At 42.1% G+C, this 25,432-nt stretch overlaps 1 protein-coding gene, 1 long non-coding RNA gene and 1 pseudogene across 4 annotated transcripts; 1 reads left to right on the forward strand and 2 right to left on the reverse strand.

Annotated features, from left to right (window-relative positions):
• Positions 1-823: 823 nt before the first annotated feature.
• Positions 824-4,726, reverse strand: LOC128788476 (killer cell lectin-like receptor subfamily G member 1; annotated as a pseudogene).
• A 5,580-nt stretch (positions 4,727-10,306) lies between these two features.
• STYK1 (serine/threonine/tyrosine kinase 1) lies at positions 10,307-24,866 on the reverse strand. Of its 2 annotated transcripts, XR_008431232.1 has the most exons (11): positions 24,630-24,866; positions 17,569-17,673; positions 16,574-16,717; positions 15,416-15,664; positions 14,985-15,166; positions 13,102-13,185; positions 12,646-12,854; positions 12,394-12,434; positions 12,015-12,111; positions 11,321-11,605; positions 10,307-10,672 (listed from the first exon to the last, which is right to left on the reverse strand). XR_008431232.1 is itself a non-coding variant. In XM_053944183.1 (10 exons), exons 2-10 carry the CDS (start codon positions 17,633-17,635, stop codon positions 11,401-11,403), a joined length of 1,278 nt encoding a protein of 425 aa, XP_053800158.1. In that variant the 5' UTR covers positions 17,636-17,673; positions 24,630-24,866; the 3' UTR covers positions 10,307-11,400. The 2 variants fall into 2 exon arrangements, 1 of the variants encoding a protein (XP_053800158.1); XM_053944183.1 differs by having other exon boundaries at positions 10,307-11,605.
• LOC128788872 (uncharacterized) lies at positions 13,235-17,554 on the forward strand. Of its 2 annotated transcripts, none has more exons than XR_008431234.1 (3): positions 13,235-13,451; positions 13,570-13,600; positions 16,586-17,554. It is a non-coding gene; the product is annotated as an uncharacterized LOC128788872 (long non-coding RNA). The 2 variants fall into 2 exon arrangements; XR_008431233.1 differs by having other exon boundaries at positions 16,617-17,554.
• Positions 24,867-25,432: the final 566 nt, after the last annotated feature.

Here is a 25,432-nt window from a genome sequence, read left to right on the forward strand (position 1 = left end):
AGGACTGGAACATGAAGAGCTGCACTCATTTGGCTACAGAAAAAAGTAAATTTGTCAGTCCTTAATCCCTTGGGGTAGGAAACTGTTCAGTGGCTGTGGCTGTACTTCTTCTGCTTCAGTATTATTGCAAAGTCTTTCACCCCCTGCTCTCTTGACTCCATTCCTGCCATCAGCTTCCTTTTGCCTTTTTATAAACCAACAAATGCACTAAGCAATAATACTGGGCAGGAAAACAGAAAAAGTGACTAGTGAAGAAACTGTTAGAAGCAATTCACGTTTATTTTCAGCTCAGCAGGGTAGCAGGTTCACTCCTTCACAGCTATTTACATAGCAGTGTAACACTGGAAGCCCTGCTCCAGTTTTCTCCAGGTACAAACATAAAGAATTTAGGTTAGAAAGGTCCTGTGGACATCATTTGATCACTTGCAAAAATAGGCCAGATTCAAACTCCAGGATAGCTTTCAGCTTTGGTGCATGTCACCAGTGTCACAAAAGAGGGAAATAAACTCAGAGCTTGCATGAGCTCAGAGATTACAAGCTCACCTCTCCCTAGGACTTCAAAACAGCAGTGATAGTGCTCAAGTACCTCAGAAAATGACTGAGCGACTCAGAGGAATCTCTCCTCCCCCTTCTCTATAATTTTGAAGACTGTCTGTCACTAGGGGAGGGCTGTGAATGTGAACATCACCAGAGTGATTGTGAACGGAGCCAGGAGCAGCACTCAGACCTCCTGTGGCAGCTGCAATCATTCCTTGCAGTGTGGCAGGTGGCACAGGAGCAAGGAGCACAGCTCCTCTCAGAGAAACTTCACAGGAATCAGGCCTTAGTAGAGCTCTCCAAAGAACACTTCCCCAGACAAGGTCCACAGAGGTCACTGACAAGACTTCTTACAAATCCATGGGGCAGGGACTTGACAGCTGGAAGCATGGATGGCACCATTCAGCAGAACAGCATGGTTCTGTCCAGGGCTGGTGGACTCGACCCTGTGAGAGACAGAGCACACAAGCAGGGCAACACTACAGAGGGATCCCCACTTTGGCAGGGGGAAGAACATCTCGCAGCTTTGGAGGGAAGAGACCTGCTGCAGTTAGACTTCATGAGCTGATGTCAGGGAGGATCTATCCTGGGACACAGAAGGTCTGGCAGTGGGACTTGTGATGCCTGGAGCTCCATGTGAGACTTGTAGTTTGCCAGTCTCACACTGGGCTCTCCATTTCCCACCACTAAAGAACAAAATGTTCTGTCCCACAAGGGACTTTTTGCTGTTCTACTAAAGGCATTTGGGACAGAAAGTATAAAGTGTCCCAGTTAAAGTATCCAGTTAAAATCATCTGTATGGGTGTGTGAAAGGTGGAAGCCTCTGCTTCATTAAGGTTATCCAATCAAGGCCTTGTTCAGTGCAAAAGAGCATAATGAGGACAAAATTATGAAATAGAAATCCACAGACACAAATATTCAAGAAATAACAGACAAAGCTGCAAAGTCCAAGTCTTCAGCTACAAATTGATTGATGGGCCATCAAAAACCTCCAGGCACAGCATTGGACAGGAGCACCCTGGGCTTTGGAACAGGTAAGAAAGGTGGGATGAAAGTGGAGCAGGAGAACTTGAGTACCTTCAAGGTGGACCTGCATGCCTGTGCAAAACTTGTTGATGAACTTTTAGGGGATGAAGAGGAAAGAGAAGGGAGGAGGTGAAGCAAGGGATGGGTCTGAGCCTCTGGGAGTAGCTGATGATTGCAGGAACAATCACTGTGTCACAGTCCTTTGCTTGCATGTACGCTGTCTCTGGTGGGACCTACAGACAGGAATATAGCAGCTGTGTCCACTAGCCTGGGATAGAGGCTCCCAGGTCTACCTGCACCCCACTGGGCTCTGGCAGCTGGGCAGGAGGAAGCCCTTAGCTGCATGGCCCTTAGCCTCTGAACATCCCTTAGCTGCTGTGTTCATTGCTGGCTGACTTCTGTCGAACACCAGGAGACTTTTCATGTCAGAGAGGGGAAGAGTCTCAGGCCTTCTATCTAAAAGTACAAAGGAAACTCCATACTCACTTTTCGTCACTCAGTTTTGAGCCATCTTCCCAGGCCCAGTCCCCATGCGTGTCCCTCTGCAAACCACTCCGTGGGATTTGGTGTGTAGTATCTGGAAGAAATCCTAGGAGGGATGGAAAGGCAGAGAGATCAGAGAAACCCAGTCAAGTTATAGGTTTTGAAGGGTAAAGAAAGAAGCACTGTGTGAGAGAGGAAATTTTGGGGTCATTTCTGAATGTGAACACCTACTCCCTTCCTTCCTAGAGGGACCTGTTTTGTGAGACTCAGCATTTCAGAGTGCCAGGCAGCTTCCCCAGCTGTGGGTTCTGAGGGCTGAACTCATGACAAAAAAAAACTTAGCTGAGGCAGGCAGAAAGAAGCAAGTCCCTCTTGCAAAGTGTCTAAGGGAAAGCCTTGTTTTTGCCAATGCAGGGAGGTGGTGGGTGGGTCCCAGGAGCCTTTTACACTCTCCCTTCCTCCCAGAGGGAAGGAACTGCCATAACAGTGCCTGGGATTTGCTCCCACTCCATCCTGCCCTTGCCCCTGCAAAGGCACCCACCATTTCACTGGCATTGCTGATCACCAGGAGATAAGCTCCCTGTGCCCAGCAGGATTCCTGGATGGAATTCCAGTGCTGCTTCTCCTTAGAGAAGGAGTAACACCTGCCTCTGTAGGTCACCCACTTCTCAGGGTAGCATGGACATGGGCAGCATGAAAAAGAATCATACCTGTCTCTTCCCATTCATAGTCATGCCTAGTTCCTTACAAGTACATTTCACAAAGGCGTTCTTTCAGAAAAGGATTCTCCCCACTTACAGTAATGCCATCCCTGGAGTTCTTCTGAGACTGGCAAAGAATCAGAGCCTTTGAAAGAATCTGTGAAGGGCATCCATTTTCCAGATGGAAATAGGCGTGAGAGCAAGTCTTCTTTTAAAGAGAAGAGGTCCATGCTCTTCTTGGACCATTGAGCAGATTTCAAGAGCTCTGCTGTGCTCCCTGACAAAGGAGATTTATTTACCCTTGGTAATAAAACACACTGTTATTCCCAGCAATGCCAAGAAGAGGATCCCTAGGATCACTGCAATAATCCAGCAGGTAGTAGATGAAACAGGAGAACCTAACAAAAAGAACATAAATGTGAGAAAGGTGAAGTTTTCTTAATGGAACGAGCTGTAAAAACACAATTCATGTCAAACTGCAGTGTCAGTTTACCTCAAGCCTGCACTCATGTCAGAGTCCAAGAATGTCTGAGAGAGTTCTTTTCGATATTCCACACATTGATAATTTAACCTTTAATAGCAAATTCACTTATTTGAAGATGTGATGTTTCATGAGATTCTGATTTATCAGAATCAACCACAGCTATGTGTTGGAAGCACAATACAAGAGCAAACTAACAGAATGTAGCAATTTCAATAAAGACATGAAGCATAATGTAAATGTGATTCTCACTGGCGGAATTTATGATATGCTCACCATTGCAACGGTGGCTAGCACAAGGAAGAAATAAGTATCAGGATATATATATATATATATATATATATATATATATATATATATATATATATATACTGTCCCATGCTGGTCTGGTTAACTTAGAAAGACATTCACACTCTTTTGATTAACTCATGAACAAAAATTTACACAGCCAGCTGATATAATCAGCTGATCCACCCAACTGATATAAATGTAAATAATAAAAAAAAAATCAGTCACTGCATGCTTCATTGATACATTGCACTTTCCTTTGAGAGTCCCTCCCTTGAGACTTACCCCATTATAGGGGCTTATTGATCAGTCACAACTCAGCTTTCCATCTGAAGGGAAATCTAAATACCATGAATGTTTTGATACAGCACCAACAGAAGTTCTTAGATCACTCTGTTGGAGCTGCAAGTCTCCAACTTTAACCTACCTTGAACTGCCCCTCCTTCCCAACCTCAAACAGCAGGACAGAAAGTAAAAATTTTTAGCATACAAATGCAAATCTCTAATTCAGACATGAAATCTGCTAGACTGCTTATTTACTAATGCATGGATCTTTTCCATTATTAAGAGACGTTACCTTTGTTCTTGATGTTCCTGTTCTTCTCTGTTCTTTGTCTTCTCCTCTGTTTCTTGGCAGTGCTCTGTTTCACGTGCAGAGAGAAGTGTTCCTTTTTATCCCTGTCACATGCATTTAAGTGTTGCTTTTTTTAATTTTGCTTTACTTGGAATTTAGAAGTCCCGTCTGCCACAAAGCCTGAACGTGGATCTGGATTTCCCTGAGGGGCAGATCAGCTTTCCTTTCAGCACTTTGGAATAATTTCTAATGACAGAGCATATTATTAGCGGAAAAGTAATATACATAAGGAATGATGTCATACATCAGCTTTTTGGAATACAAAATGGTTTAAGCAATGACAATAGCTCACAAAGAGGTCGATCTTTTGTGATTAAACTGCTGCTCTGATGGATGCTCCATAAATAATGGTTAGACAGGGAAGCTTGCTTTGACTGGGGGAGTGAAGTAATCTAGCATTCTTCACATAATGTAAATAAGCAATTTAGGCTTGACCAAGATGGAAAAGGTGAGGAATTAAATTTCCTCATATAGCAAACAGGTAATTCTAGTGGGATAATTTACAGATCGCATTTCTCTTTCACTGCAAGCATCGTCGATGAAAGCAATGCAGGTATGTTTGATCTGTATCAACATCCTTAATTATATCTGTTTGTTTATTTATATTAACAACACAGCAAAACACAAGAGTTTGAGAATTGGGACAAGAAAATTGAGGGGGGGTTACCTTAACTCCACAGGAGGAAGCTGAAATGTAACAATAGAACAGGTGGTGCCTGTGTCCTATTCTCCATATGTGACTCTACAGGGTGGCAAAGCAACCATTACCATCTGACTGAAACAGAGCAACTGCGAGATGAGAAATAATTATTGTGGTGACCCACACAGGAAGCTTGAATTCTTCCACTCCAGAACAAAGCTCTACCATTTCAGACCTCTAGTGACAACCATGGCAACCTGTTCCTGCCATAGTTGCACCAAACTCTGAGCTATTTCTAATGTCATGTTCATGGAGCAAGAGAATATATTGGAATGGTTCAATCTGTGGAATCCATTATTAAATCATGTGCTTGTACTGCCAGCCCTTTTCCACTACAACAGTTTCACTGACCTATCCAGCAGTATCAGCCTTTCCACCTCAACTCTTTGATTTATGTAGAAAAAAGTTGCTCACATTTGCTTAAGGCTAGGTCAGGACTTCACTTCAGACAAAAACAGAAGCTATAGTACCTTCAGAACAGGAAACTTCACAAATCATTAATTTTGTTACTTCTGAGAATTATTAAAATCTGAAAATATAATTCTATTAAAATTTGTGTGATTATTTTTACTTGCTAGGCTACCAGGAACATATATGTTTAATTTTCAAATATATAAATATTTTCTACGCATTTCCTTTCCCTTCTTTTTCTTCTTATACTCCATTTATTTTTAAGAACACAAAGAACAGGTCAGGGACATAAAGGCTGGCAGTAATCATGAGATGCTGGAATTCCTGAAAAGAAGGGAAGAAAAATACAAAACCAAAATCAGAATCAAGCCTGGACTTTGAGAGAACAGATTTTATTCTGCTCAGGAGTCTGTGTTCACAGGAAAAATCCAGTGGCAGAGAATCCTGTAGAGAAGAGAGGCTCGGGATGGGACTGGTTTTCAAGGATCAGCTCCACTGAACTCAACAACGGTCTGTCTCAAAAAAGCAGGATACAAAACAAAGGTGGCAGCAAATGCCTTCAAGAAGGCAGGGAACTACAGGACAGTCAGCCTGACATGAGGAACTGAGATTTTAAAATAAATCTTTACAATAAACCTTTGGCTACTGAAAGGGACTCCTTGGGCTTGGATAGGTTGTTCTGTCTTGTGCTGTGTGGCCTAATAAGGTCTAAAGGAGATTTTTCACAGCCTCCACATCCAAAGATCTCCTCCTCCTCCCTCACTTCACTTTGTGTGGTGTGTGGTTTAAGGGGCTGGCAGGTCCATGCCAGCTTCAGGGACAGTCCTGTAGGAATGAGCTGCAGGATGCTGTTGACCCATTTTCATAGAATAATTCTGTGGCTTTTGGTATTTCAAACTCATCCAGACAGGGTAGTGATTCAGGGGGCAAAACAAGCTAGTACAGTTCCTCCTAGAATCAATTGTGCACACAGCAGAAATCACACAAACGGTGAACACTGACTGAACAAACAACTGTAGCCCTGTTTTACAAGTTTGTGGCTCCTTGTGAGCAGATTTTTGACATAAACATCAGACTTCTCCCACTTGCCAGCAAGCTGGATCTAAACTCTGCCCCTACATCCCTGATTTCTTCACTGTGCTGCTGCAGCTGACTGTAAATTCTATCAAAAATTTTAAATACAGAATGCAGGATTTTAATTAAATAAAATCAATAACTTAGTGTAAGAGATTAAGTAATTACACTTATTAAACTTAACTCATCAAACTAAATGCTCTTCTCCAGCTTGGAGCTGGAGTACATTTGTTCCAAAAATACACATTAAAAAAAAAAAAAATTGTTGATCACAGACAATTCAACTTGTATCTAGCTCCTCTTTTTTTTTTTTTTTTCTCACAAGCAGTAAACCACAGTAAATCCACACTTTGAAAAGATAACACCAGCTCACAGGGAATGCATTTTCTGAAGACATTAATTTAAACCAGACAGGAAATATCATCTTGGATTGAAGACAGGCTGAGGTCAAGAGTTGAGAGCTGCAGCTCAGCTGTGGACATGCTGTTGGTGTAATGAAAAAAGTAACAACTGACCACGACCAGGCTCAGGCATAAATATTTAATTGTTCTCATTCTTGTTGCAATGATTCTGGCAGAAAGTTAAGATGTCTCCAGTGGCAACAGCTCTGCTATAGCCTTTCCACATCAAAATATTCTCTTCTTACCTCACCCTTCACCTCCATGTACTGAATTTTGAAGAACTAATCATAGGAAGCTGATCAAATAAAAAATAAAATATTTCTGCAAGGCCATATGGGAGTTGAGCACGTCCACTTCATGACAGTCACCCAATTAAGGTCCATTTAAATGCAAAGGAGCATAATAAGCTACAGAGACACAAACCTGCTGTACATAAAATAACAGAGCATTTTCCACATAATATCAGAGGATGGATGTGAAATTCTGCGCTGTTTTATTTCTGATACTGTTGTACCTGAAAAGGGGAGCAAAATGAAATGAAAAATCAAGACAGGCAAGTTGTCTTTCATTCCTTCATAATTTAGCTTGGGTTTAACATCAGCATGAAGAACAATTCCTCTCGGTGATCCTTGTGGATCCCTTCCAACTCAGGGCATTCTATGACTCTGTGATTCTATGAAGTAAAATGTCCCTTGCAGCAGTGGGGGCTGTTTATAAAACAAGGCAAGAGGAAAACCCCAGTTCATCTCCTCCTTTTATCATAGATAGAAGGACCTGTTAAACCATCCAAAAATATGAGAGTACCATGAAACTTTAGTGAAAAAAGTAGCCTTTTTATGTGTCTTGGACAGCTGGGGGCATGTTGGTGGATTATTGCTATTTGTTGATGGTGCAGCACCTGCTATAAATAAAATCACAAGCTGTAGGAGGTAGCACATAAACCAATGCACTCTCACATTCTCATGACCAAACCAAAGCCCTCACCAAAAATGCAATTCTGTGAATGCAGAAAAGCAAGAGTACTGCAGTTCTTCTCTTCTGTGTGGCTGAATGAGAGTCCTTTGCAACATGCCCACTGTAGCACAAAGATGATTTTGCAGTTCAAAGACTTAAAAACTGAAAAGCCATATTGCTCATATGTGGTTTCAGAAAATTCCAAGCATGGTGAAGCCAAATCATGCCAGGAAAATTTAATATCTGTGCCTCCTGTCTGTTGTCACTTTTTGGACCACTTTTTTCACTCTCTGTCTGCTCTGGACAGGATTTCCTCATCCTTAGGAAATCTATTGGATCTAATTTAGTCTCTCACTGAAAATGTGCTCAGATGCCTGAAGAAGACAGGTAGAAGAGATAAGCCTTTATGTGCACTGAAAGATAAGCTACGTTTAAGAAGAATAGAGGAACAATCCACCAGAAACTAACTAAATCATGCAGATGGCTCTGTCATCTTTGAGAAAATTAAATATAATAATTAAAAGGCAACATTTTTGATGGGAACAAAATATTCTAATTAAACAACTAAAACAAAGTCTATCACTAAAAACTGAAAAGCCATGATTCCCCACAAAACAACTGAAAAATTTCCACCAAGTCCTCAGTGGGTTCACTAGGGAGAAATTGATGCATGAGTCTACATTGATCCTAAAATGGAGACTGCTATGTGGAAAAGATTTCTGTATAGACTACTTCAAAAAGCAGGGAGAGCAGTTAAACTAGGGTAACTCCACATGTACAATTACTTTATGCCTGTATAAAATTTATTCTAATTTCCAATCTTACTTCCAAACCAACATAAATTAACCAGGGGAAGACAAATCAGAGTAAGAATGCTTACATTCTTAGAATGAATAAGGCCACTTTATTGAAGGAAAATGAAATTATATCTTATCATACAGTAGGAAAATGCCTTTCTGTGGGCAAATTCATTAGCAGGGTCTTGGTACAGATTTGCTTGCAGGGGAAACCAAAGTAGATCTTTTGTTAGAGTCTGTGAGGTGTTCACCATCTGAATTCCCATGGATTTCCTTGATCACAGCTTTCACAACAGAAATAAAATATGAGGATTCGTGTAAGGCAGAGCATTGCTTTCTGTGCGCTGAGAACAGTGCTGCATTTGTTACCTTTAGTCTCTGACAAGGCTCCCTTTGCATTATTTGTCAGCCCTGCAGCAGCACTGGGGATGCTTTCACAGCTCTGGGATTGTATTACCTCCTACAAACCCACCTTTCACAGGCAAGACCTTTCTGAATATCCACTCTTCAGTGGGAGGTTTGAACCAATCAAATGCTTTTTTAAATGAATAGTTTATTCACCAAAGATAACTGTGAATTTGACCTAATTTACCAGGTAACTTTGAGCCTGTTTTAAAGTGATGGAGAGAGAAGAGGATGTTGTTATTTTACCATTTGGAAAAGAAGGTATCTCAGTTCTCCAGGTCAGATTTACACCAACTGGTTTATGAAGATCCAGGTGGCAATTAGCCAACACCGTGGGAGAAGTCAGAAAGCTGACTGCTTCCTCTTGAATGGACTTTGCAATGTCCCAGTGTATAGTGGTGACACATGTACTGTATGAACTCACATTACATTTATTCACGGAAGCAAACATCATTTCCTACAAAGCCTAAGTGACATAGAAAGAACAACTATTTCATTCATGTCATTTTGCATTAAAAATAGAAAACTTCTCACCATTGTCTTTGGAAGAAGACCAATGATGGAAACCAGAATGGAAAGAGTCATGCTAAGTGGGGGGATGCTGCGTGAATACTGAATCCACTCTTCACACAGAATGGTAAAATTATTCCCTTAATGTGCATTTAGTCTTTTTTCACAAGGACCTTTAATGCTTAAAGTGCCAAAATAATAATTAAAAAAATCCCTAAGATACTGTCAACTTTAGAAACCACAAACAGAAGTGAGAAAATTTGTTTCACAAACTGATTCTGCGTCTTTTTAAATGAAGTCAAAATAGCCACAACTTCCAGTGCCTCTAATTTTTAATGAAGTCTGCATGTCCATTAAAATCAATGATCAAAAAAATCCATATAAGCTTTGGCGTACTCACCTGACCTGCACAGAAAGCACACCCTCCATGAAGATGTATATTTGTGCAACAGCTTCTGCATCCACAGATATGAAGGGTTTAACTTGGTTTTGTTGTTGGGTAAGGAGGTGTGGGGATTGTTTGTTTGTGGTTTGTGTAATTTGAATACAGTGCCCATGCTCCCAAGGGAAGCTAGAGTATAAAGCACTGGAGAAATCCCGGAGAATTATTGAATACCACCCCAGCATGCTCCCCAGGACATATCCTCTTTCAAATACCCAACTGATGCATTTTCCTGGGACAGAAAAGATGGGGAAAAAAATCCAGAAACCTCATGGTGGGTTGACTCTGGCTGAATGGCAGGTACCCATCCAGCCACTCTATAATTTCCTCTTCTTAACTGGACAGGGGAGAGAAACTGTAACAAAAGGCCCCCATATCAAGATAAGGACAGAGAGACATTGTTCACCAATTACTGGCACAGGCAAAACAGACTCAACTTGAGAAAAAATAGTTTATTGCTAATCAAATTAGGAAGTATAATGAGAAATAAAACCAAATCTTGCAGCACCTTCCTCCATCCCCCTCCCTTCTTCCCAGGCCCAGCTTCATTCCCAATTTCTCTACCTCTTTTCATCCAGCAGGGAGAATGGGAGTTGTGGTGAGTTCATCTCACATTATCTCTGCTGCTCCTTCCTCCTCAAGGGAAGGACTCCTCACGCTCTTTCCCTGCTCCAGAGTGGAGTCCCTCCAAAGGAAAGTGGGTCGGTCCTTCAGGAATTTCTCCAACTTGAGTTCTTCCCAAGAGATGTTTTTCATGAAGTGCTCCAGCATAATCCCCTTCCATGAGGTGCAGTCCTTCTCCAGTGAGAGCTCCTCTCTCCACAGATTCTGCCAGGACAGATTCTGCTCCAGCACAGGCTCCTCTTGGAGTCACAGCCTCCTTCAGACATCCCCCTGCTCTGGTGTGGGCTCCTCCAGGGGCTGCAGGTGGATCTCTGCACACCCTGCCCTCTGGGGGCTGCAGGGGCTCAGCCACCTCTGTGGGCTGCACCACAGAATCTCAGGGAAATCCCAGCTCTGGAGCAGCTCCTGCCCCTTCTTCTGCTCTGCTCTGGGTGTTTGCAGAGCTGTTCCTCTCACATTCACACTCCTCTCTTTCACCTGCTGTTGTGCAGTATCTTTTACACTTTCTTAAATATGTAACCACAGAGGTGTTACCAGTGTTGCTGAAGGGCTCCGCTTTGACTAGCAGCAGGTCCATCGTGGAGCTGGGGGAAGCTTCTGGCATCTTCTCACAGAAGTCACCTCTGCAGTCCACCCAATCACCATAACCTTACCACACAAACCTAACACTCCTTGAACTCAAGTTTCTCATTACATTTTCTACAGCTTCCTAAGCACACTTTACTCCCAAATGACCACCGGCAGAATGATACCAACAGCTTGATTTAAGGATAATGATAACAGTTTCTTCTGTCTGGCATGGAGATTTTATAGATGTCTGAAGAACAAAAGGATCCCTTCCAACATACGCACCTCGTTCTGAGTTTGCAAAATATTTAGAATGGGAAAACTCTGAGATTTCTTTCTCCTTTACCAAAATTTGAAAGGACCCTTCAGAGGATCGTGTATTCCCTCACCAGGCTGTGCACATCAACACCAGCAACATCAGCATAGAGTTCAGGCACCACTGGCTCAGGCACCTGCAGCACTGTGTGCCCATTGCTGGTCTTCACAGCTGTTTTCAGGGAGCACAAGAGCTGTGCTGGGGAAGGTCGGTGAGCTGCACTCCACTGCCAGCAGGACTTCATGATGCAGTACCTGCAAATCATGAATGATGAAATTATGTCTTCATGCAAAGAAATATACCTTAGATCTTCCCTGTGGATAGTTTGTTCATTTCAGAGAATATCCTATAACTTAGAGGAGAAAAATCATTCCCCAGCAGTGCTGCACCTTGCAAGGAAGCAGTGGAGCAGCAAAATGCAAAGGCACTTAAGCAAACAGAAACAAGTGTCATTTTCAACAGAAGGACAGAAAAGTTTTGGCCACAGAGGTTTTATGCAGCAGAACCCAGTAAGGAGATGTGGCAGACACAAATCTCAGCTAACAGGTTACTCTCAGTATAGTCTAGACTTAGAAATCTTGTGTAAAATTTCATTTTCTATGTCTCATTTCCATTTAGCTCTGCCAACCTCATGTTCAATTGTCCATAAAGTAAGTGACTTACATGGCTTGCTGGCAGCTTGAGGGCTGCTTCATAATGTTCTGTTTCTGCAGGTATGATAAAATGTCAGAAGGTGGCACCTCAGGATATGGTGGAGCACCTGTAAGGGCAAAAGGAGCAATGGTGGAAAACTCTATGGCAGTGGTTGCAGAGAGCAGCTTCTGTGCAAAACTGCCTTCCTTCCCTACCAAAATCTGAGTTTTTTCCTACCACAGTTCACAATAACAGAAGGTTTAAAAGGAATTGACGAGACTTTGCAAATTGGAAAAAAACAGGGTGCTTATTTAAATGGCCCAACTTTACATTCTAAAATTTGAGATTTTGGGTCTTGTTACTTTGCTGCTTCCTTACATATGTTTTTATTAGCATTAAATCTTCTTACCTAATGTAATCATTTCATACAGTAGAATTCCAAAAGACCATCTGCCAGAAAAGAAAACAAAGCAATGTTGTTTGCTGGCTTAAATACATAAAAACAATTAGGCGTGGCCTGCAGAGAGGAGAAAGAATGAGCTGTAAAAGTGGAGCATTATGCAGAAACTAGATCTGCCTTCCTGTGAACTTCAGGACATGAAATGACACATAAAGGAGTGAAAGAGGCAGGTGAACTTCTAGTCCCAAAATGAAGCCATACATGTCTGCCTTGATTGTAGGCGGTTTGCTCAGGAGCCTCTCTGGTGCCTGCCACTTGACAGGCACTTTCCGTGCCACTGAGCTGGCACCATGTGTGTGAGTTTCGTAGGCCAGGCCCAAACCACAGAGCTTAGCAGTGAAGTTGTGATGAAGAAGGACATTCCTGGCAGCAATGTCACCATGGAACAAGTTTTTTTCTTCAAGATAAGCCTGGGAAATTGGAAAAGAAAAAAAACAGGAATTATTTTAAAAGCAAATTTAATTTATACAAATTTTCACTGAGTTTATGTTTGTCTTCAACACTGTGGAGTAGAGACGTGCTCACCAACATAATGGAAGCGTATTTTAACAAAGTCTTTATTCTCAGTGCTTAGGCCAAGAAGACTTAAGCCACCACACAAACTTGTGTTGCAATCAAGCAAGAAGGAAAAAATGCAGCCAACCTGAGCAGACTTACCAGAGCTGCTGCAACCTGCTGTCCAACCTCATATACCTGCCTCTCAGTGAGGTCATAGGGGACACCATCCATTGCCATTACATCCTAGACACAAAATAAGAGACCTTGGTTCAAACAAATGCCACAGCAGGAGGATAGTGGGGAATGTTTTCCTTCTAATCTATCTAATCTTATGCTCCTCCTTCTCACAATTGCTCATAAATGTAGGAGGACGTGGATAGGTGATGCTTAGGGTGTGTTGAGTAAGACAAGTACATTAGAGACAACTGGTGGGCAAATTGACATGTGGGGAAAAATTAATGTTAAACAGAAATTGTCAGAATGACAGTGAAGAATGACAATCCACACAGGTGAATGAAAGATATATTATAAATTAGAATGATGAGTAGAAAAGCACATTTCTAACATGAATTGGGTACCTGGTATGAGACTAACTGTCCATCTCTCCTACCACCCTGCCTGTAACAGTAAGAGAGAGTGAGATGAGAAAGAAAATAAGGTAAGCACACAATGTTCTTCCTGTGCCATTTTACAGCCCACAGATACATTCCATTTAAAAACTTCCTGAGATGGTTATGTTTACATGTTCAGTAACCTTTGAAAGGTTACCTTCCATAACTGACCTCATATGAAGTGTCAGTATCCACAGCAGTCAGTGGCAAGACATTCCATTAGTCAACTCCTCACTTCATGAAGAATCAGCTCCATTTGTTTGTTTTGAACGTGACACGTACTAGCTTTATTTCCTACCCCCTGGACTTTCTGCTGAACAGGACAGGAAGCAATCCTTCTGTATTTAGAGTTTCAGATGAAGTGATATAGAGTGATGAGCCAAAATTTGAAAATTTGGCTCATTTTTCAGATGTAGAGTGATGGATTTACACTGTAACATCAGAGTTTTGTTTCCATGTCTTTTGTAACGATGAGTCATAGAATCAGAATATGCTGAGTTGGAAGGGACCCACAAGGACCACTGAGTCCAACTCCTGGCCTTGCACAGGACATCCCAATAATCGCACCCTGTCCCTGACAGTGCTGTCCAAACACTCCTGGAGCTCAGACAGCCTTGGAGCTGTGACCATTCCCTGGAGCGCCTGTTCAGTGCCCTACTACCCTCTGGAGGAAGAATATCTTCCTGCTATCCAATCTAAACCTCCCCTGATATTTGGACTCTTTTTTAGCTTGAGTTAACATTTTCAATGGACTGCATATTTTCATATTATCAGACCTCATCCCATCAGCTTTTACCACTCATCAGCAATGGACAGACATGAAGCCATCATTCACATATATGAAACTTCTTCCTGTGCATTATTTCATTTTTAACTATGCTGAATTTCATCTCTTCTTTTTATTGAAAAGTCTCTCAATCTTGGAAGATCCTTCTGCAATTCCTTTAGGTCTGCCCTTGGCTTTATTGGCTGGAATCATCAGCAAATATCCTCACGTCACTGTCATCCCATTTTTAGGTCATTAATACATGGAATGAACAGCACCATGTCCTAGATAGCTGACCTCCCTTCAAGTACCAACATTTCATTCTTATATCCTATTTCCTGTCTTTTACCAATTAGCTATCATCCCATGACCTTCCCCTGTGTTGCAACTGCTCTGCCTTCTTTAAAGCATTTGGAGTGAGACATCATTTAAAACTTTAGAAATTCAGGTGGCTGTATGAATTCATTCTAATTCCAGTGCCTGCAATGCCCTTCAATGATCTGCCAAGTAGGACATGAGTAGAACTTCTGTGGAGCATGGAAATAGTTTTGATTGATATAGAGGGATGCATGGAGAGATGAAAAAAAAAAAATTTATGACTTATGGCTAGATATTGTACCTAAGGAATTTAAGAAGCTATTCTGTCATCACTTCTTTTGACTCACCTTCCGACATGTCCACAGAAATGTCAGCAGGTCACCGAGAGACATATTTTCCATTATCATATAAAGTGGGAGCTGGTCTACACTACATCCCACCAATTCAACCAGATTCTCATGATGGCCAAGATTTTGATGGAATTTAATCCTTCCCAAGAAATCCTTTACTTTCTGGGAACTAGCTGGGTCTGAAAGAACAAAAGAAAACAAATTAAAAACAAAACAACAACAAATGTAAGCAGCAAAGAACAGGCTGACAGCTAAAACCAATGTGGTCAGCAACCTTTAATCCTACCTAGATATTCCTACAAGAACATCTCAGACTTACTATACTGAACAAAGCTTGTTCTTGCCCAGTACCGATTGCAATGCTCTGCCCAGCACCACGTCTGGGATACAGAGACTGTACCGAAGTGGATCCTGACCACGGGCCTTACCTTGCAAGGCTTTCAGTACCACAGTCTTAGTCTTCCCAGAGCTCTCAGTTTCCAACTGTGCTCTGTAGGTGCTCCCAAAGGCACCAAGTTTTATCAGCTGCAAGGTGTCTGGTAGGAGTTTCTCTCGTGGTATCTCTAATTCTTTCAGAGTCAAGGATGCAGAATTTAGCAGGCTCTCCACAGATGTCTCACTCAGCTGGATGTAGCGATTCTCTGTTGAGCAGGGTTCCTGCTGATTCTTTCTCTTCACTGACAAAAGCAAATACATATGATGCATAGAAGCAGACAGATGAACTCTTGTAATAGATGGAAATGTTCATCCTTCCATGCCCTTTAATTTTTGCTCCACAGTGTTTCAGAAATCACGGCAAAGTAAGGAACTGTTATTCTATCCTACTTATCCTGGCCCTTGAAGAGGACAAAGAATTTATCTCCCACTCTATTTGCTGAAAAGACAGAACCAGTCTAGAAATTTCTCCCATATGTAACTATATAACCTTTATAGATAAGACACATTTGGACTTCATTCCAATGTGCTCAAGCAATGAACATTTTCTTTTATTATCAGTTCTCAGTTATTTCTCTTAATATAGACTCAAGAGCTGTTTTCCTCTGTATACCCAAAATTAGTTCAGAACTGTATTTTCATTTCCACACAGCCACACATGTACCAACAAACCTTTCCCTACCCCCTCACCGTGTTCTACTTCGTGTTATCTCCATAGGAAGAGGGTGACAGCAGCTTGAAATTAAATTTCTTAAATGGCAGTATAGAAAATGGATTAACTAGATGTAATCGACATCAAAATTACTATCATTCATAATTACCCCAGTAAAACTCTCCTTGCAGCAGCCTCCAGGAGCTGTTACAGAAATACACTTCACAGCTCTTGTGATGTTACCACAGCATGTTAAACAGCCTACATGGCATGATGCTTTAGATTTTCTCAGATCCATCTATACTACAGCTTCCACTGCTGCTGCTTCAAAGTGAAGTAAATGAGTGCTCCAAATTTCTCTGATGTTGACTGGATTGCTGAATACCACTCAGGATCCTCATAAATGGTTTTGCTTAACAGCTCAAGCGATGGGGAAATGGAATTGGCTTCTGGCTGTGAAACCAATACTGATTCCTCTGGTTGAAAAGCATTTTTTTACCTTGGGTTCCAGCTGGTGCTGATTGCTCCTGCTTTGCTCGCAGGCCACGGCAGTGCAGCCAAAGGATCACAGTGAGCACGATGACAAAACCTCCCACCAGGAGAACTGGGACAACAATCACTTCTGTTTGATATTCACGCACAACTGTCAGCAGAGAAAGAAAATGGAAAACCAAGGAGTAAGCAGCACACTGGTTCTGTATAAGCATGTAGCAACAATCCATTTCGGTAACTTTCAACCCCAAAAGTGTGTATTCCATCCTCTGGAACAGTTGAACACTGTTAGTGCTGCCACCTTATTTTTCAATGGTGCTGAGTACCTAAACTGCATGAAATTACTAAGACCCCCACACCTAAGGTCACTTATTTAGATGCTTTAATATGGAGGCCAGGAATTGAAGCCATTTGAAGTCTCATCCACCAGTGAAACAGAAACAGCACTAGCAGCAGGACAGCAGGGAGATAGGACAGACTGGATATTGCTATGTCATCACGTGCAATTACAGCTCCAGCTCCTTCCAGTAAAATTACACATAGCATTTTAAAGGAAACTAGGTGTGGTCACCTTTGGAATTTGCCTGGAAGAGATGGCAATTAGCAAGGCTTGTGAAGGTAACTATCTTTCTCATGTCCCCAGATTTGGAGGTGCACAAGACCATTTTTACAGTTCCCAAAGATGGCAGAAAGTCATGAAATCAAAATCTCACAAAACTGGTCCTTTGGGAAGCTGCAGGGAATCTTTAATGACTGCTGTACACCTCATTCAAAGTATGAATTCTCTAAAATGGCTGAAATTATGTGAGATTAATCCAGCCACAGAGGCTTCATCCCCATAAACATTTCTTCCCTGAAACACAATGCAGGGAAAGCTCCATCAAATCTTTCTGTGTGGGCTGGGATGCAGTGGAGGAGGAGAAAGAGCTTAGCACTCTTTTTAGTGAAGCTGGCCTTCCTGCAAGCATGTGAAACCTTATTAAAGGAATATGTGAAACTTACCACATAGCTTGTCGTTGCTATTGCACTCCAGCAGCATCCGTGAGAATCTTTTCACATCCCCTGCCATGTTCAGTTACCAGCCAGCAGGCCTCCAATCCCCACTTCCTGCACAGACATAAAGAATAATTTATTAGGAGAAAGGATGATGATGAAGCAACAAGTGAAGTGAATAGGGAGCTTTCTACCCCTTACAATCAGTGGCTGCATGAAGCAGCACTGGGATTTGAAGGCTCAGAGAGTGACACAGGACATCCACTATCACATCCTATGGATGATGCACTGCATGACCAGAGAGAATTTAAGGTTAAGCTTGTTCTACAGTGCTGCACAAGCAAATGAGGATCCCTCGTCCTAAAGGCTGGCATATGTACAAAAATCCATAGATATTAACTTAATGATATTTAAAGTACCCCCCTAGCTAACACATTTTTAGATGCCAGAATGGCTCAGCATTTTATCTTCTGGTCTATTACAAGTGAACAGATCAGCAGCATGCAGAGAAAATGTCATTCTTGACTACAGTCCTTGTCGCAACTCCTACTGTTGCTGTACAAAGACAAGGAGAAAAAAGAGTTGTCATTAGGGCTCTCTGGTACCAACTTCTGAGCACTGCCAAGTCTGTAGGTATTCTGAAGCACAACATCTGCAACTCTTCTGCATTTGTAGCTGAAAATCCACAGCCTGTACAAGCATGCACCTTGTTTAGTCACTGCTTCTTATAAACATTGCCAAAATTTAAGACTTAACAGCTTCTCAAACAGTATCATCTAGAACATTTTATAGGAATTATGACTTTTATCCTGTAAACACCTACTTTGTTGTCAGCTATGAGTTTTAGGCAATTAACCTCAATGGCAAATATAGGGCATTGATTTTATGGAATTTGGTGATTAAACGTTTTGACAGATTGTTCTCATGTTTAAAATTAATGAGTGAAATTATTCTTTACCAGTTGTACAACAGAGGCAGCAGAAAGAGGAAAATGGAATATATCTGTGCTTTAAGGTATCACAAAAAGTCTGTTTCCTTTTTTTAATTTAATTTCATTCTTAATGTGCTAGCAGATTTACCTGGTTCCAAGGTTGACTACACCAAGAATCCAGTCAAAGGAGTAATAACACAGCAATAATACCAAGCTTTTCAGGGACACTCTGAAAGCAAGCACACTGAAACAACCCACCTCAGCTCTAACACACACACATTTACACACAAATACACAAGACCAGTCCTGGCTTCCTTCATTCTCAGGTACACACAGACTTCAGGACCATTAGCCAGTAACCACAGTATAATCTAAGTCATGAACAGTCCAAGCTCCATCTTAAAACTTGCCAATGGCTTTGTACAGGTGCTTACTAGAAATGCACACTGACATTTACACACCATGCATGCACAGGCACACAAAAGCACACAAACCTCAATTTGTGCTTACAGAGGGAGCAGCAAAGATCCATGGAAAAAGCTCTGACACAGCAGCCATGTCTACACTGGTCCCTGTCTGTAAAAAAGATTCCTCCCTGCTCTTTATGCATCTCCCAGCAGTGATGCCAGTGGGTGGCACTCATGTTTTCCAACCATACTCAGAGCAGAACCATGGGATCCAGGAATGAAAACACTGGCAGTCATTGGCACTTTATTTGCCCTGGCACTCCCATGTGCTGCAGTTGCTTACGGAGGTGTTAGCACTGGAAAAGCTTTATTACAGAAGCCCACTTACACCCTATGTCTCTATCCTCTCACAATACTCAGCAAGCAGAAAAAGAAGTTTTGCTCAGTAAGGTAATTCTGAAGTGCCTTTCAGTGCTACTTTTCAGGCCAAGACTAAATAAATTCCTGTACTAGGCTGTTTCTGCAGCTTACTTTTCTAACAGTAACATCACTGCAGTTCTTACATTCCTATCCTCACAAGGAGAATGGTAACTCAGAAATCCACAGAACTCACGTTATACATTTAATTTTTTTTTTCAATGGGAGACACGTGAAAGTTATGTGGAACTAACATGTTCATGTGCACACTCAACACAGAGCAGGACTACTGACAGTGCTCAACTACTTATTTTATTAGATGAAGACATTTTTCCAGTACCAAGACAGAATAAAGGAAACAAAAATATCTTACAAGGTTCAAAATCTGTACTTCACAGGCATTCTGATTTTCCCTGCCTGTGGGTTAACACTGTACCAAGATCAGTGCTGTCTAGATCATGTGCACACATACACTGTGTTACTTCAATTTAGAATTTGCATTACAGAATTTGTGCAATTTTAACTAAATGCCAGCTTGTTTATTCCACTGGATTTTTTAATATTCTTTTACACAGACTAAATTCCATTCACTGGAATTCATAGAATCATAAAGGTTGGAAAATACCCTTAAAATCATCAAGTCCAAAAGTCAGCCCAGCACCACCACCATGTTCACCACTAAACCATGCCCTCATGTGCCACATCCACAGGCTTTCTGTACATTTCCAGGCATCGTGATTCCACTAACTTCACTGGGCAGCCTATCCCAATGCTTAATGACTCTCAGCAAAGAAAATTTTCCTGATCTAATATAAATATCCCCTGATACAACTTGAGGCTGCTTCCTCTTGTCCTGTCCCTGTCCCCTGGGAGCAGAGCCCAACCCCCCCCCCCTCCCCCAGCTGTCCCCTCCTGTCAGGGAGTTGTGCAGAGCCAGAAGGTCCCCCCTGAGCCTCCTTTTCTCCAGGCTGAGCCCCACCAGCTCCCTCAGCCCCTCCTGGTGCTCCAGCCCCTTCCCCAGCTCCGTTCCCTTCTCTGGACACACTCCAGCCCCTCCATGTCTTTCTTGTCCTGAGGTTCCCAGAAATGCCCCAGGATCTGAGGTGTGGCCCCAGCAGTGCCAGCACAGGGGACAGTCACTGCCCTGGCCCTGCTGCCACACCATGGCTGGCACAGCCCAGGTGCCACTGGCCTCCTGCCCCGCTGGGCACACCTGGCTCCTGTCCAGCCGCTGTCCCCAGCACCCCTAGGGCCTTTCCCAGCTTTCCAGCCCCTCTGCCCAGCCTGGAGCAGCAGGGGGTTGGTGTGACCCAAGGGCAGGGCCCACGACCTGGCCTTGTTGAACCCCAACACAAGTGGCCTAAGCCCATATGGATCCAGCCTGTCCAGATCCCTCTGCAGAGTCTTCTGACCCTCAACGTGAACCCAAATCTGGATGTCAATGCAAAATATACAATGAAGACCACAGTACCTAAAAATAGCAGAAGCAGCTGCTCTTACACAATGGGAAATACAAGGCAAAACGTCAGCAGAAGTTAAACTACAGTCACCTGCAGTTGCAAACTGCTCTAGCAGACTACTTGGTGCACGGCACATGGCACAGCAGTTCCACAGCCTGGCAGCAGGGACAGGTTAATTAACCCCCATCCTACACCAACACTGCTCCTCTGTTCACATCTGCCAACAGGATGAACACTTGGGGAAAGGTGGCATTTTGTTTCCAGCCATGTTTGCTTGCCAAGCTGTTTTGCTGCCCTGGTAATTTAGACAAAGCACAGAGGGCAACACAGGGACAGGAATAAGCAGCTAGATGGTGGCAGCTGTGGGAGCTGCTTAAACCAGTCAGGAAGCCCAAATACTGAATGTGAATGCAGCTGTGCTGAATTAAGTGTTCATCAATGCCAAAAGAAGGGATTATTTCCTCTCTTTGCTGTCTTCTCATTGCTTGTTTTGCTCTCAGTTGTGCAATTGATCACATGGTAAATTGATTCAAACCACTAACTTAGCAAGAAAAATCCACTGCTCGTTTGCCATGGTGATTTCCTGCCATTTTAGTGGCTGGTATTAGTCAGGGGTGAATGGCTAATTTATCTAAAGCTGCACTGTGAAACCACTCCCTGTGTCAGCACAGATCCACGAGCACTGTGTACCAGCAGAAGCCTTACTGTGATTTTTCCAGTCCCCTGTCATTCATTCTCACATGTATACCGTCCCCTTAGCAATAGCAGAAGCATTCATATAATTGTAAAGCCCTAAAATTATCAATCCTCTCTGACATTTTATGACCTTAAAGTTCTCATTAAGTTCAAATGATGTTATTTAAAGTGCCAGGACTAAGACTTAAGAAGCCTGAGTGACAAACTTTGTGGTGAAGACTGAAAAGAAAGAGAAATATCAAGACTTAAGATGCCCATGGAATATATGGGAACAGACAGCTTGAATACTGCCCACACGGAAGCTGCCTGCTGCTTGCTCCTGCCATGTTCAGGAGAGTAAGTTGTCCATATTCACAGCAAATATACATTATACATAAATTTTCCCTTGAATATGTCTAATTTGTGAGCTACCAGCGTATCCCATCATAAGTGCAAACATGTAAATCCTTGTGTAATGATTAGCTAAAGGTCTAAAGGAACACCTGATTAACTAAATAGGACAAAAGTAAAGGATAAGATTCATCTGGATCGTCATTAGACCCTTTCAAAAGTGCTATGAGCTGACAAGGACTTAATGCAGTTATTTCTCCAGACATCCTGTCCCATGTTAAATGCACACCACTTTATTATTAAAATATTCTTACACTTGTTTTTCATGCACCAATTGTGAGGACCAGCTGTAATGTGACTACAGATACATAAAAAAAAGCTGAGTAATTCAGTAACTTCAGTCCAGCACACTGCCTGACTGATAAAAGACAAATCCATAAACATTATGTCTTCTACTCAATTTTTTGCAGTGGCAAAACCTTGCTCTCCAGCTTTTCCCACTACCATTTCACTGCTGCTTTTATTATTTCCCTCCTCTTTTATCTGACCTTTGAACATGGTCAACAGTCAAGGCTTTGGCAACTGCTCTGCACATGCGCACTGTGCTGGCTGTGCAGCAGGAAAGGAGAGGAGCTACAGGGAATTGCAGGAACCAAAACAGCAAGAAACCACCAGGTGTGGGCAGTTGTGGACATTGAATGGGAGAGAAGAGGGAGAAATAAAGCACCATTGTAAAGCAAACAGTGAAAAAGATATTTTTTTCCCCTGCCATGTCCACCATTTACTAAAAGCAGCATCCAAAACAAATAAAAAATGAGCCAGACAGGTTTCAGCCATGCATTTGTTAGACTGCATATTCTGTCTCTTCTGTCTGCAGAAGACCTCAGTGACTATTTCCAACAGCCTCGTAGACCGTGTCATTTTTGCAAAGTTTTCCTGGCCCATGGAGTCACCTCATCTCTCACTGCAAGGCACCTGTGGGTTACCAAGCAGCATCTTCGCCTGTGCTGAATGGGAAATTCTGACCACCCACACCAGAGTCCCTTCTGTCCTTGTGAACAAGGACTAAAAATAATATCCTGTGGCTTGCTGTAGCACTGTCTCAGCTATGAAGATTAAGTAGTATAACTCACTTTTGAAACTGTAACACCCTGTAAGAAAACAAAGTGTTTCAAAAATCAGATACAGAAACACAAGATTTTCTCTTGGTCCAAAATTAGAAACAATACTTGAATATCAAACCTAGGTTAGCTGCTACAGAAGCGTATTAAGGGAATGGAAGAAAATTAGGCTGACCACTTCTGAAGAGCTAGACCATAGAGAAAACAGCAAATCATGAGGCTCATGCAGCTATTTGAGCAGGTGGTTATTTAGAGGAAACTTGGCTCCGTTTCAATATAGCAGAAAAAACAGGCAAAGTTCACAGTCACTACTGCACTGAAAAATGAGTCAGGAGGACTCAATGCTGCTGTGCTTTTATGCTAAAAATGTAAGTTCTAACTGGTGCCATTTCAGTGGAGTTATGCTAGTTCTCATGGTGCTAGGTTTTGCTTAAACTCAGATCACCAACAAAAATTAATTTATTTGTGCTGCATAAGGAAATCTAGTACAGAAGTGTGAAATGGTACAGAACCTGAATGAGGATTAAGACAAAGATATTTTTTCTAATGCAGACATGGCTTACCATGATTTCTGGAAAATTAAGATATATCTTGAACATTCCCACTGAATTAAGGCCATCAAACGTAATTCCTCACAGGTAATCTGAAGAATGAGTTAAAATAATTTAAAAACCCAAGGAATACATTAAGCTGAAGCGCTTAATGAGCAGGCTATTAAAAGTCTAGAAGCCAAACTTTCAATAGTACACTACCACCTATGGCTTCCTTTTTATCACAGCAAAATCATATCCTTTTTGAAAGTGTCATATCACTTTTGAAAGTGTCTCCCTGCTGACTGAGCTCTGATTTTGCTGGTAGCTGCCTGTACTAAGCCTGTATCAAACCCAAGCACAAATACAGAAATTCTGAAAAACTGTGACAGCAAAAGCTATGACAGAACATGAAAAGAATGAAGAACTTTTGTTTCAAAGGACCATGCATACATATAGCTCTTGTTGTGAAAAACCTACTGTGTGATAAAAATGCTGTATGACATCACATTACTGCTTCATTCTTTCAGAAATCCAACATAAATGTGCTTTTGTAAATTCACAGCCACCTGAAGCTGTGTAGACAACTTTAGTTTTAGTTTCCCAAGTTCTGGATGTTTCTTGGTAGATTTAACACAGATTTTGTTTGTCATTTAATCAGTAGCTCATGCACACACAGGTATCTGCACCACTTTGAGTTAGAGATCACTGCATTATAATCAAGCAACACTGATGGGAGTAAAATGGTAATTAGTTCTGAATTCAGCCTCCGGCATGTATTATTTAACTAAAGACTGGACATATTTATACACACATGCATAGCATCACCCTCTTTCAGTGAACTGAGACTAATTTTATACAGAACTTAATTACTTTGTTAATTTCTTCCTCTTTAAAAAATGCCTGTGAGCTATTTCATTTAAATCAGCCAGTGTGTAGAGGACATCCTTCTTTATTTTTTTTCTCAAACCCAAACACCATTATGATCACAGAAATGGCTGTAAGTAGCTTCACTACCAGCAGTAAGCACATGCACATGTGTACATACACACACAGACAGACATATAGACTTTACAGTACAGCCACCTTCTAATTCAGGTCACATTTATATTAATAAAAGTCTTCTAAGAAATAAATATTCATTGGCTGATCTTCCAGAAGTGCTTTCTCTCACTCACCTGAATGACACCACTTCCCCTGCCCTGCGGTTGTCTTTTCCTGTCACTCTCCTGCTGCCGATTCCCAGTTTGTGAAGCCACTCCCAGTAACTCCGATGACTACCTTGGGAGGGTTGTAATTCTTATGATTAAGTTCCTCCTCACTGATTTTTCTACTCCAGTCCCGCCCAGCTTCGGCTCTTTGCTGCTCTAGGTCTCCTCAGCTGTGTCGCCAGGGTTCTCCAACACACAGCTGACAGGAAGGCACACACTTGCAGAACGGGTCTGCCTGGCTTCCACACACCAGCTGCTCATGGGCTCACTACAGAGACAGGCACAGCAAAAAGCCCTCGGGCAGGCAGCTGCAGTGGGGTTTGAAAGGCACACCAATACAGAGCAGGAGGGACAGGTTATATAATAAATACAATTCATACATTTCTGCCTACAGGTTCACATTTAAAAAGAATGGGTTCTTGGAACAGAAAATCAGTACAAAACCCCCAGGACTCTAGAGGCTGAAAAAGCATTCCATCGAGAACACAGTCTGCAAATGAAGAAAGAGATAAAAGATTAATCATATCAAAACACGCTACAGCAGACAGCAGAAACACGGGGTTTTTCACATTCTGCCTTGCCCCTTGGTGCCCCTCCTGCTTGGGTTGTCTATGTATTCTGCCAGAACTTTGAAAAGTTTGGCTTTCCCCTGCCTTTTCCTCACACCACGCTGAGCTCCCCAACAACACCAGGACAATATTCCTGAACTTCCCTGTGACCTTTTCCTGCCATGATGCCCTTGGGATCTCCACTGTGCTCTGCTGGTGTCC

The sequence above is a fragment of the Vidua chalybeata genome, chromosome 5, assembly GCF_026979565.1.
Source record: "Vidua chalybeata isolate OUT-0048 chromosome 5, bVidCha1 merged haplotype, whole genome shotgun sequence".
NCBI classification, from domain to species: Eukaryota; Metazoa; Chordata; class Aves; order Passeriformes; family Viduidae; genus Vidua; species Vidua chalybeata.